A 12,875-nucleotide genomic window follows, 5' to 3' on the forward strand; every position below is an offset into this window, starting at 1 on the left:
ATTAAAACGTACAGTTAAGTGGGTCATCTACATTTCTGTGCTTTGATGTTGTTCCTGGGGGCTCTGTGCCAGGGTCTGCTCTGGCCCATTGCACAGCCCACATATAGCGAATCTTTTCTCTCAGCTCTTTTTACGCAGAAACAAAGCTCCCCTTCCCACTCATCTCCCTTTCCATGCTCTTTACAATCATCACATAATCAAACATGTTTTCCAAAAGTTGCCTCAAATCTTTACGTTCCCATTTCTCATTGCTACTGTCTAATTGATAAAGTTGCTGTAAGATATCGTATATGTGATTGGCTCTACTATATCAGAAAAGGAAAGTAGAATGAAATCGTAGGGAGTGGATGCTGCTCTGCTGATGTGTTTTTCTTCAGCGATTAAAATCACATCACGCTGTTATAAAATCAGTGGTTTCTTTGGAGCTCTTATGGGCAGGCATGTGTGTAAGGCAGAGAGTGCAGCTTTTCCCATCTTAAACATTAATACGTCTGATTCATATAAACATATCAGAATGACCTCCATGGCTACCTGATTCATGTTAAAGCTGAGAAAATAAAAGTATTGACTACCCTGCGACTCTTCATAGGACTGTATAGTGGACTGGTAACAGATTTTGCAGGGATCTCGGGTTCAAGGATGTATAATTGAAACAAGAAATTAGGATCTATACGGAACAGGGTGGAATGTGAGGAGTGATGGTGGATTCTGTGGACAGCACAGTGAACCGCATCACTGGAAGACGGTGTGGTAGGTGGGACACTGATGGGATTTCATGTACTTGATGGCAAACTTGAGCTCCTTGCTCTTCTTGTCCCACTTATGTATGGACATAAGAAGCAGCTGCTGGTCTACTTTGCGACCCATGATGAGGAAGTTGGAGCCCAGGCTGTCCAGCTGGGAGCACGGGCAGTTGGCGCCATTCTTGATGTACAGCGTCAGCTTCTTCAGGTCCTTCTTCCTGAGCACGCCCTGTTTCAACACTTTCTTCTTTTTCTGTGCCGCTATCAGCTTCCTGTCACCCTTCTCCTTCTTCACCTCCTTGATTTTCATCTTCAGGGCTGAGTGAAAAAACAGGGAGAGATATTTTAAGAACTTTTATTTTATATATCACAGAAATTCAGAATACACCCAGATTCTTATGATGTGTCACTCATATCCCCTTCCTATTTCAGGAGGCTATGACATTTCCTCTCCCCTAAAGAACAACTCTGAACTCTGTGCTGTTTACTGTATACCTTTCATTCATCATTTCACCTCTCCTCCATACAAAAACTGCATCGTGTGTATATTTGTGTGTCTGACTTTGGAAAAACCAATAAAAACAGGGAGGACGTGTGTGGACTTACAATAACAACTGGTTTTATGTATTCTAAGTCAAGCCTTAAGCCCTTAAGTGTGAGTCTGAGTCACAAGTTTTTATAAGCAAATTGCAATCGAAGATACATGTCTTTCAAATCTCTGACTACTGAAGGTCCCTTTCACAAATGGGTCAAATGTGTTTTTACATAACAGACATTTTAATATGAATAACTGCAGATTATTTTTGCAAGCTGTGTGGCTATGCAAGACTTTGCCAGTGCTGCTGTTTTTATGTTATTGTTATTGCTACAGGATTTTAACATGCCAAAACTTGGGATTTGAATGTTTTTGTCTCAAGTCTGTAGGGATTCAAGTTCAAGTCAAGTCAAGTCTCACAGCAGTCAAGTCCAAATCAAGTCTCAACTTCTCATTCTTCTCCACTAAGTCTGACTTGAAGGTCTTAAGTCTAAAGTCTACAGCTCTTGTTGCATATGGGACCAAAGTCTGTATCATCCTTTGTTGGTCAATACTGACTCTGTACATGCAACAGTCAGCACTTTGTAATCAGATTTAATCAAAGTATCATGCTTCTCTGTTGGGATATGGTGCTTACTTTATACTTGCATCTTTTTTTAAAGCAAAAAGTACTACACAGATAACCTCTGTGCGCTGTTCTCAGAATGTGGAGTTCAGTTACAGCAAAGTCAGGTTTATCAGACTAATGAAGCACTGACTTGTATCTCCTGTGGAGCCACATGTTTATATGTTCATATTTTAACATGTGAGAGATTAAAATTGAACTGCCAGGCATTTGAGCAAGGAATTCTCTGGGTGAACATTTTGACAGGTGAAATTAATCATGGGCTGGGCGAAGGCGCAGGGTCGGTATGAGGCATCGCTATGTACCCAAGCCTGTTGGAAGATCGCCATTTCACTTCTCGTCTGCTGCATTTCCCTCGGTACCCTCGGAGGTGATAGCATGTTTAAGGAGGAATGTGTGTGTTGAGCTGCCTCTCATCCGCATCTTGATTCAAATGCAGCTCCCTCTCTGAGGGTGTGTTTGTGTGCCTGTGCATGCTCGAGTGTGTGCATACTTTTGTGAATGAATGCATTCACATGTGTGTGTGAGTGTTTAACTTGGTTAGTAAGGATAAAATAATTTTCACTTTGAAAGCCCACCCGTATTTAGTCATATTCAGTCATAAGTGATGCAGTGGGGCCCACTGTGCAGCCTGGCCAGTATCTTTATGACAAGCCATGCCCACGTCTTTATACAAACTCACTCTCTTTAAAGTGAGCGGAGGGGGCGTAGAGGTAGAAACAGATGGAAAGAGAAAAAGAGAGAAGTGTGCTGTCATTTTGAGGAGAAACAGGTTTTCTCTAAGCTGAAGCATGCAGCCTTCCCTACCAACCAGGTGTAGAGTGCTTGTCCGTACCCTGCCAGACATACTTCACTCCACCTTTCTTTTCTACTCTTGTCATTGTTCCATGCTGCTGGATGGTACTGTACGGCAAGGAATGCAAGCGGAGATATGGGATCAGACATCAAAAGTGGACTGTAATAAAATATCAAAATGCTCTCAGGGCAAACAGTGACCGAAGATGAATAGGTAACAACATTCATAAGACGTGAGATCAAGCTGTAATCAGCTATCACTTTATAGAATAACACTGTAGAGCCATTCTTGCCTTGATCTCCAGATCCATACATCACAGTTATCTTGACTTCTCTCCTCATCCTCATCTGGTGACATACATTCATAGCCAATTAAATGTCTGTCTGTGTGGCTGCCTCTCTGCTTTCACATGTAATCATGTTTCATCCTAATGAACAGAAAGAATCTACGTTGTTCTTTCTGATCTCAGAAACACCCTCATATTGCAAGATTGAGACACATAGGCTAATCCTGCAATTAATCAGACAAATAAATATATGTGATTTAGTAATAATGTGATTAATTACAGGGGATGAGTCTGCGTTTTGGCTGTGGCTCAGTGTGAATGATGTGAGTGGATTGTTGTTGTTGTTGGATGAGATGTGCAGGATGTTTATTAATTTATGATTTATAATGGGTCATGCTCTGTATATCCCATTTATTTTGTAGGTGTGTGTAATTTCCAGATGACAGATTACAACACCCAGTCTCTTTTTAAACTTCAGACATCTCCTCTGTGAGACACTGCAGCTTAAAAATATGGTTTTCAGCACCGGTCTGCCCACATTTCTTTTTCAATTACACTATTTGCGCTAATGTGTTCAGAAACATAAGCCACGTTCTTCCTGAATCTCTCAAGGTTACAAGTTATTATTTTTTTTGTAACCATTTGTAATTCAGTGCATAGAATCTCATGACCGCAGAAAATGGAGAGCAGTATATCATTAACTCTAAAGATTGGGGAAATAGTCCATGCAAGCAGAAATTCAGCTGCTGCGAAGTATGATGAGCCAAAAGCTTCGATGAGCAGGAATAATGGAATAATTATATTCTGGCTTCATGTGCAGGTCATTACTGTGGTGAAGCTGGAATGCTGGAAAGTAGAAAGGCTAAAAAATGGTGTTGAATGGACTTCAGGGACTCAGTGCATTTAAACTGATTTGTCAGTTTAGAACAAAAAAAAGAGTTATGCTAGCAGAGAGAATAATTCAAAATGAATATGTGTTAATTTTGACCCTTGTCTAGAAATACTTGCAAAAGTATGTGGTTAAACTTGAGGGAAAGATTTTTTTATTTCTGCCCACTCGGAGTGAAAAATAAATATCTGCAGCATAGTTAGTTTAAAACAGTTTGTTTTTATACATGCATACATCTCACATGGATAAAAGACTGTGCAAAATACTCTTCCAGACAGGACTGTGAGTGTGCATGTGTGTGAGTGTCCTAGTCCTGTAATTGCTTTTGGTAATCTTCACAGAGTAATGTTATACAAGAAGAGGATTCACGTGACAGACAGGTTGGCTTCTAACATGGTGCTGCAACTACTGCTGCTGTTACTGCCATTCAAACCAAACAAAAATTATTTGTAATGATCCTGATGGAATGTGTTAAATGTGGCTTACTTACTAAAATTCTCCTGTTTGTAATCCAGTTTATTCATGTTTAGCAGGTTGCAGATTGTCCACAAGGGGGAGATGTTGACAGACCAGGTTTTGTACTAACCTGTGCTACCTTAAACGAAGTAGCAGCAACAGTTGTGTAAATGTGTTGATGTTGATATGTCTAGTTGCCACCTACTGTTAATAGCTGCTGCAGTTTTACTCTCGAGCCACCTGCAGGCCATGACTGTTTTTTTCCGCTAAGGGCCCCACAAAGACAGGCCAGCTGTGCTGTGTATTAAATTGACCCTCCTCACCTTTACAGTATGTGTTTCTATGCAGCACTCAAACATTTTGATTACTCATACTTACCAAAGTCACTGGCACAGTAATGCTCCATGATGTTGTCTGCTTTCAGCTCATTGTCACACGGAGGGCACACCTTCGACACTGAGGGGACAGAAGAGCAAATTGTCATCAACAATGACATGAAGTGGACAGAATTACACATATTTCGTTTGGTGCTATTAAGGCCAGATTAGCTAATATCTAACGGCTGAGTTGAGGTCATTGTTAGTCAAGTGCAGTCAGCAAAACCAAAGCCGTGTCAGTATGAAATCGTTAAGCCCTAAGCACTTTCGAGGCACTTACTTGGAGCCCCCTCCCCTTGTCAGAGGCTATTTGCTGTGGAGGGAATATACAGTCCAGCATGCTGACTGATGTTTGCCCTGCAATTACACTGGAGAAAATGTTTTTATTCTGGCCGTTGTTTGTTTTGGTGGTGCAGGCGTGGTCTTGGCCACGCAGAAAGGTAAACGCTGCAGCAGGAGCAGCTGAACATGGTGAAAAGTGATTCAGTACACAGACAGAGCCAGCACTTAGGCCACACAGCAACCGCACATTGTGAAACAGCAAGTGGAAACCAAAGCAACAAGTTCAGTTTATTTTTAACTCAAAATGTATGCCTGCGCCTCCTTTGCTCAAAAGCATGTTTAGCTTCACTAACTTTGATTTGGGACTGTGTGACTGTTGTTATTGTGCACCCATACAGGAGAGATGCAACATTAGCGAGACCAAGTACAATCTCAAACAGTAAGTTAAGTCTTTTTTATGTTTCAAATCTTGCTTCTTTCTACACTTATACAACATAAAACTGACAAAATAAGATTGGACGCATATTTAATATTGTGATGACATTTTGACCCTAATCAAAATCTCCTTTAGCAGTTTTATCACCTGTGTTAATTTCAAAACTCTTTCTCAGACACACAAACACACACGGACATGCTGCATACAGCCTTGCAATTTTCTCCACAGGCTCTTTAATATAAAACTTTATTATGACAATTACTACATAAACTCCATGTAATCCCAGAGGGGCTGGTTGTAGCTGTACACATCTGAGTCTACTCATCTCCCAAAAAAGCCTTTGGCTATTCCAGTGAACAAGGCATAGCATAAGAAGGGGCAGGGAGAGAAGGATGTGGTTGCAGCAGGTATAGAAACCTTCCTTACACCATATATATACACACACAGGCAGATATGATTTGAGAAATGTTGTCTGAAGGGAAAACAACACAAACCTTCTGCTGAATAAGCAGCCTTTTTCAAGGCGACTTTTTGCAGGGTACCTAATTTTTTCTGTCGTTCACTCACCACAATATCCCAAATATTTTCAAATGTCTTCCCCTAGAAAGTTTCCTGTTCTCTCTCTTTTCCTCTGTGTCACACATAGACACATACATGCAAACACACACAAGACTATATAAGCACAGTCCAGCCCAGGCCCCTGGGTTAAAAGTCAGAGTTCAAAGGTTATCACCCCAGCCCAAACCTCAGCGTCTAGGCAGATAATGAGAGGGGTCAAAGTTTAGCATGCTTCGTTGCTCGGGTCGTGGGGAGGTGAACCCCCTAACCATCACTGAGTGTACGTATGTGTGGAGGGAGTTGAACCATGTTCTTGTTCTTGTTTTTATGCCTGTTTTTTCTTTCCCATGCTTTCATGGGCAAGAGACCTGCGAAGCCTACAGGGTCAGTCCTTTAATTGTCTGGTGCTGACATGAAGACTGGGACAAGAGCGCACACACACACACACACACACACACACACACACACACACACACACACACACACACACACACACACACACACACACACACACACATACAGATCAGGAGATGCCAAAACTCTTCTGGATTTGTGTGTTTTGAATGATTCCCTTGAAGCTGTTAGTCTTATTCAGGCTCCACGGTAATTCATTCTGGTTTCACAGGGGTGGTATGTTGGCAGGAGGCCCAGTTGCTTCGATGCTAGAGCATGTGTCAGGAGAAAGCAGTCCCTCCATGAAAACTTAGTTGAGCTTGGACAGAAAACCATTTGGATGCTGCTGAGAAATCAATTAAGCGATGACTGCCCTCATCGTGGTCTGGTCTCTGTCAGGGGAATCACCGTCATGTTCTGATGGGAATCACTGCTGCATGGCTGGACACATTTTTTTCCTGGACACATTTCTACTCAGAAAATATTTTGACATTAAGTCATTAATGTATGTTTGCCATCAACTTAAAGCAGTTTAGGAATTTCCACCATGCCATGCAATTATATTGTGAAACGTATGTTCTTGCTTTGATTGGCTTTGGACTTGAACACCTCTCGAATGTTTTCATTTGGCTTTTAGATAATGCACATACTTAAATGTTCCCAAACATAGTGACGAGCCTTATAATATTGTCTCTAAGAGCTGTTGTTGTAGCTTGTGAAAGACAGATGAGAAGATGGGAATATGAGGATGATGGGAGCAGCGAGCAGGGTGGTGGTCTGCTGGAAAGTGCTGTTGTTAATCTTCAAACAGCAAGCCAAAGTGGAAATGACGCACGGCAAAAGTCCAGTAGTTTAACTGCACAACTTCATTTAGTCATAGCCCTGAGGTTAATATCACTTTCTCCATTTCATTGTTTCTTGTACTTGATGTATATGCAGTCTCTTGACCCCCTCTCGCCATCATTACCTCACAAATCAGAGAGGTTGATTAAAAACAGCTACAAAATCTCTGCAGGATCATAAAAAAACTTGTTTGAGAACACTTTTGTGATGCTAATGGCAAAAGTTGATGTTAATGGTAAAAAAGTGAACAGTCTTTTGTCAAATAATGACATGATAATAAAAAAAGACTCCATTAAGCAACGTCAGTGTGCACCAATGTGAAATGTTGTTATATAAGATATTTGGCCACCATGACTTCCAAAAACATGACAGCACAGTAGTGATATCATCATCAACATTTGGTTATTATTATTGGTTGAAGCAGTAGGAAATCAGTTAGTAGTATAGGCATAAATTATAGCCATCACTAAGTGACTAAATAAACAGAAACGCCCTGCCCAATCACAGTTAATTCCTAAAAGATCCCATCTTCAAACATTTAGTTGGAAACAAAAACACTATCAATCATGTTTTATGATCAAGAATTTGGGTTGACAGCTGGGTGAAATCCTAGAGTATGAGCAATGACACAGGTTTCTGCTCACTTTCCCTCTCTCTCTCTCACCCTCTCTCTCTCTGTCTCTCTCACACTCTCTCTCTCTCACACACGTCTTCACACAAAAGATAAACAGATTACAATATCCTGATCTGATCCCCTGATGCGTCCCCTGCAGCCAGAGCATCACGGCCACTTTTATGGGGAGAATGTTTCATTCAAAGTATGTGCGGGTCACCGTCTCATGCCTCATTTGGACCCTTTAAGTTACGAGCAGCAACACTTATGACATAAAACGGTACTGTGCCGGAGATGAAATGCAGCGTGTGATTTATGTCGGAGGGCCTAACATCTGTTTAAATGCGGCATGCAGACAGACAGAGAAGGACTCAAACATGGCCTGCAGGCAGCCCCCGGGGCCCCTAAAACACAGCACGCTCCTTGCATCTGTAGGAATCCTATACAGAAGAGAAAATACATTCTCAAAAGGCCCAGGCAGTCTTCCATGCACAGAGCATTGGATCACATTTTCTCTTTCATATAGCAGCCAGGGCCACATGAGTAGCACCCATTGTGCTGCTGGGGACCTGACAGTGCTGCCTGTCTCCTTTAGCACGGTTGTAACTTACACTAGCCACATCAATGAGGGCGGCGAGGACAGACAATATCTTTCACACTGTGCAATTTCAACGACTTTCACCGGACAACGTGCATATTGTCTCTAAGAACATTTTCTACGGAAACATGCAACTTGAGTTATTGAGTTTACCTCATGCCAAAGACAGAGACAGGATCATACCTACGCTTATCATACCTGTTGATTTACAGAAGCTGACAGTAGCTAAAGGTAGCATCATTAAATCCATGAGGTGAAGATATGCTCTTCCTGACAGAGTGAGCTTAGCTGGCCTTTTTTCACTCCGTGGATGCCCTCTTTTGTCAGCAGTCTTCTTGTCTTCCTCAGTATAATAGCTACAGACTTGTGTTTCACATAATCACACCCCATGGGCCCCCACAAGACACACACATAAGCTGGCAAATGCACATAAACACACATGCACACAAGCATGCCAATAATCATCCACACACACAACCTGAGCTCAGGTGTTGGTGGTGTTCCTCTCAGTTTTGGCCGTGACAGAGAGGTGGAAAGTGAATCTAACTCTGTACTGCTAGTTTCCACAGGAGCTCTCGAACCGTGCTATATCATGTTATTGCAGAATAGCTCAGATAGCATCGGGGCCTCTCGGACAGGAGAGAGCAGCAGGTAGAGTAGCATTTGATTCCTGTGATTGATCCAACTCCTCAAGATTCATCTGGATTACTACATTCGATCCTGTGTGAAGAGAATCATCTGTGTCCTTTGACACAGAAACCCGCTACTAAGAGTTCTTAGCTGAGACTCCTTTTTATTATTTCTGGCTGTGTGTGTGTGTGTGTGTGTGTCTGTGTGTGTGTGTGTGTGTGTGCGTGTGTGCGTGTGTGTGTTTCGAGCCAAAAGCTTGTCCTCAGGATGGCCCCATCGGCACATCTGAGAATCTCTGGTTCTTAACAAAATGTCAGTGACTGAGCCTTTGGGCTAGAAGTGATATGGGTTCACTCTCAGTTTCACTCACACCCAAACACGCAAACTCACATATTCACAACCACACACTCAAATTCGATTGTTGAACCCAACCAATATTATATACATTGTCAAATGCTTTAAATATTTCATTCACAATATTTAGTCTTTTTTTTCTCTCCCTCCCTCAGTATCAAGTTTCATGGGATCTTTCTACATATTCGCCCCCGGTGTTGCACCACTTTCTGTAATCTAGCCACCTCTGATCATCATTTGATTAGATAGGATCAACAAACAGCCACTTGTTTAAGGAGGTGACAGATGAAGTCTTAACTGCGTCCTTCTCAGTGAGCATGTAAAAAGAATGAGTTATGGAGCTGCAGATGTCACATAGTTGATACCAGTCCTACAAAAACAGAACAGCCATTTTCCCTAATGGAATAAGTCGGCTCTGCATGATTTCATCAGAGAATCTTTGAACGATCTTTTCCCACTTTTAAATAAGGATAGATACATATCAGTATGATGTGAACATTTTTGATAAAAAGCGAAGATATATCACTTGACTTGTTATGAATGACAGACGTAAATAATGTTTTGGCACTATTGGCTTCATTTTTCATGCATTAGTAAATCACTATTTATGACATTATTTTTCCATCTTTTTAAATGTATTAAGGACATCACATCCAGGACCGTAATCTCAAACCAAAGTAGATAATAAAAGGCAATAAACAGTTAAAGGCAAGAAGTGGAATAATGAGTATAATAAACCATTTTCTATTGAAAGCAGAGAGGTGGACACTTTATGCTGCAGGAAGCAGCTTTTCTCCTCTTCTACGCACTGTCTGCGTCTCTTTACTCCCGCTTCCTTTCACTCCTTTTCCTTTCTGCTCTCTCAGGGACAATCAGACTCGAGCCATTCCCATTCTCTGCCTTCCTCTCTTGTCCTGTCATGTCGACTAATTAGTGGGAGCTCAGTAATTGGCCTTCTAGCTAATTGGCCTGCTGGCTGCCAGACCCAACAAAGGCAGAGCAGGCTGGGGCACAGTGGGGACTGTCCCCCTCCACTGTCGAAAAGACTCTCATCAATCCCCCACCCCCCACCCCCACTCTCAGAGCTGACTGCTTTTGTGAAGAGGCTGCTTAAGTAGTCACACACACACACACACACACACACACACACACACACACACACACACACACACACACACACACACACACACACACACACACACACACACACTCACACACTCACTCACACACACGCACATGCCTATTTTTCTCTATTTAGCCTTTAATCACTCTCTCAAAGTTCTCTGTCCTCTTACTTGTTCTTTGTTAAAAAAATGTATATAACATTTTCAATTTTTTTGTGAATCAGATCTCATTGAGACATTATTATTCCATCCATCTTGAATTAATTTATTCATTTACTGACACTCAGTAGACCATCTCATGAGTTGCATGCATGGCAGCTTGAAATAAGACATTCTCCATTGACTCAGCTGTTCGATTGATTGATTAGCTCCTGATTAGTGTATGCTGCAAAACTGTGTGTGTATGTGTTTCACTTCTTCAACAAAGATGTGTTTAGCATCACAGTCTGTTTATCTTAACTCTGTGAGCGATCTGGCTGCTGGAGTCTCTCTGTCTCTGTCTCTGTCTCTGTTTCTGTCTCTGTCTCTGTCTCTGTCTCTGTCTCTGTCTCTGTCTCTGTCTCTGTCTCTGTCTGTCCTTCCCTGAGGCGTGTGGAGATGGCAGGGAGCCGTTCTGAACTGTCCACTTACAAAAGAACTTTCCCCTGCAGCCTCCTGCTGTTCCTGCTTCTCTCACCGACCTGCTCTGGAGAGTCTCTCACTTAAACCTTCATCTGTCATCAGCGCAGGGCAGGGGAACCATATGAGCCTCACAGCCGTGTTAAGGCTCTTGCTGTTTCAGACTCTGCAGGCTCTTGAACGCTCATCTGTCTTAGAAAATGTTGAGATGTCTTAGATGTGAGATTAATGTAGGGCCTACATTTTTGAATCAAGAGACACTTTTTCCTTTGATACTGTTTTATTACTGCAATATGTACAACACAACAGTATAGCAATAATTGCATTTTTTATTTCATTTTTAAACCCATATTTTTAATTTAGTTACTAATATTGGTATTAATGTTGCTTACTAAAATGCCATTAGCTACACTTCATATTGAAAACTAAAATTTGTCAAATATGAACCATGTTTTGTGTGAAATATCCGCAACTGCTGAACAAGCTTTGACAATACTTTTTATTCTACAGAGATTTTACATTTTTTAAAACCTTTTTACTGATTTATTTATTTTGCATAAACCGATAGTGTCATCATTAATATTTTGTTCATTTGAGTTATGAGGGGGAAGTTAAAGTTTAGTTTGTCCAAACTTTTGACTTGTTCCTTATAAGAGCCATGCTTAAGTACAATATATTTATATATATATATATATATATATATTGAGTTCATGCATTATTTTCTGTGTATTTGTGTGATTATATCTGTGATTGTGGGTGTATATGCACATGGCTGTCCTACCTGGTGGCTGGGTCGCTTGGTTCCCAGTGAACTGCATGGGGATGCAAAGGTCGTTATCAATGGGGAATTTATCGCAGGTCAGCATCTCAGGCCAGGGGAAGCCATAGGTCTCCATCACCGGAGCACAACTGTCCCTCACGGCCTCACAAAGCGAGCGGCAGGGATAGATGGGCCTGTCCAGGCACACCGGTGCAAACAGAGAGCACAGGAAGACCTGGGTATCAGCATGGCACCGTTTGGCCAGGAGGGGCACCCAGCTGCCTGCCTGCTGCTTCACTTCTGGCATGGTCTCGTGATCCAGGAGGTTGGGCAGCCTCATCTTCTTGTAGCCCACATTGTGGCACAGGCGCAGGTCAGCTGGTATCTCCACACACTGGGGCTGCTTAGTGTAGAAGCGGCCGTTGTGGAAGTTGTCCGACTGCCAGCTGTAGTAGTCGTACTCGTCTGCAGCCGAGACGGTGAGGAGGAGGAGGAGGAGGAGGGAGAAGGGCGACAGGCCCAGTGCCAAGCTGAAGGAGCCCTGGGTTAATGCCCACCTGGGGCTCTTTTGTCCGTTTGCCATGCCTCTCTGAGCTCGGACCAACAATTCAAAAAGGTTGTATCCAAAGTCTCCAAAGTAACTCAGTGAAGACAAAATGCAGAGAAGAGAGAGAAACAAGTGGGGCAGGCGTACAAGCTGTAATCCTTTTTTTTTCTCCTGAATGTGGCGCAGCAGATTGAAACAAGTGTTTAATTCCCTTCTTCCCTGGAGAGTCAGCCCTCAAAGCCTCCCTCAAACACCTCCCTGTGTGTGTGTATGTGTGCCTCAGGTAGTGCAGTGTGGAGGCAGCATTCAAGAAAGGGTGAACACACAAGTAGGACTGCTTATTTTCTAATTTTCCCTATTCACAACTTCTCACTCTCCTTCCGTCTCCCTCTCTCAGAACTGCCTCCGGCCC

General features: G+C 42.3%; 1 protein-coding gene across 2 annotated transcripts; it reads right to left on the minus strand.

Annotated features, from left to right (window-relative positions):
- Window positions 1-379: 379 nt before the first annotated feature.
- Window positions 380-12,499, minus strand: sfrp5 (secreted frizzled-related protein 5). Of its 2 annotated transcripts, none has more exons than XM_053332969.1 (3): window positions 11,938-12,499; window positions 4,709-4,786; window positions 380-1,061 (listed from the first exon to the last, which is right to left on the minus strand). In XM_053332969.1, exons 1-3 carry the CDS (start codon window positions 12,497-12,499, stop codon window positions 733-735), a joined length of 969 nt encoding a protein of 322 aa, XP_053188944.1. In that variant the 3' UTR covers window positions 380-732. The 2 variants fall into 2 exon arrangements, with proteins under 2 accessions (XP_053188944.1, XP_053188945.1); XM_053332970.1 differs by having other exon boundaries at window positions 4,709-4,778; window positions 11,930-12,281.
- Window positions 12,500-12,875: the final 376 nt, after the last annotated feature.

The sequence above is a fragment of the Scomber japonicus genome, chromosome 14 (genome assembly GCF_027409825.1).
Source record: "Scomber japonicus isolate fScoJap1 chromosome 14, fScoJap1.pri, whole genome shotgun sequence".
Taxonomy (NCBI): domain Eukaryota; kingdom Metazoa; phylum Chordata; class Actinopteri; order Scombriformes; family Scombridae; genus Scomber; species Scomber japonicus.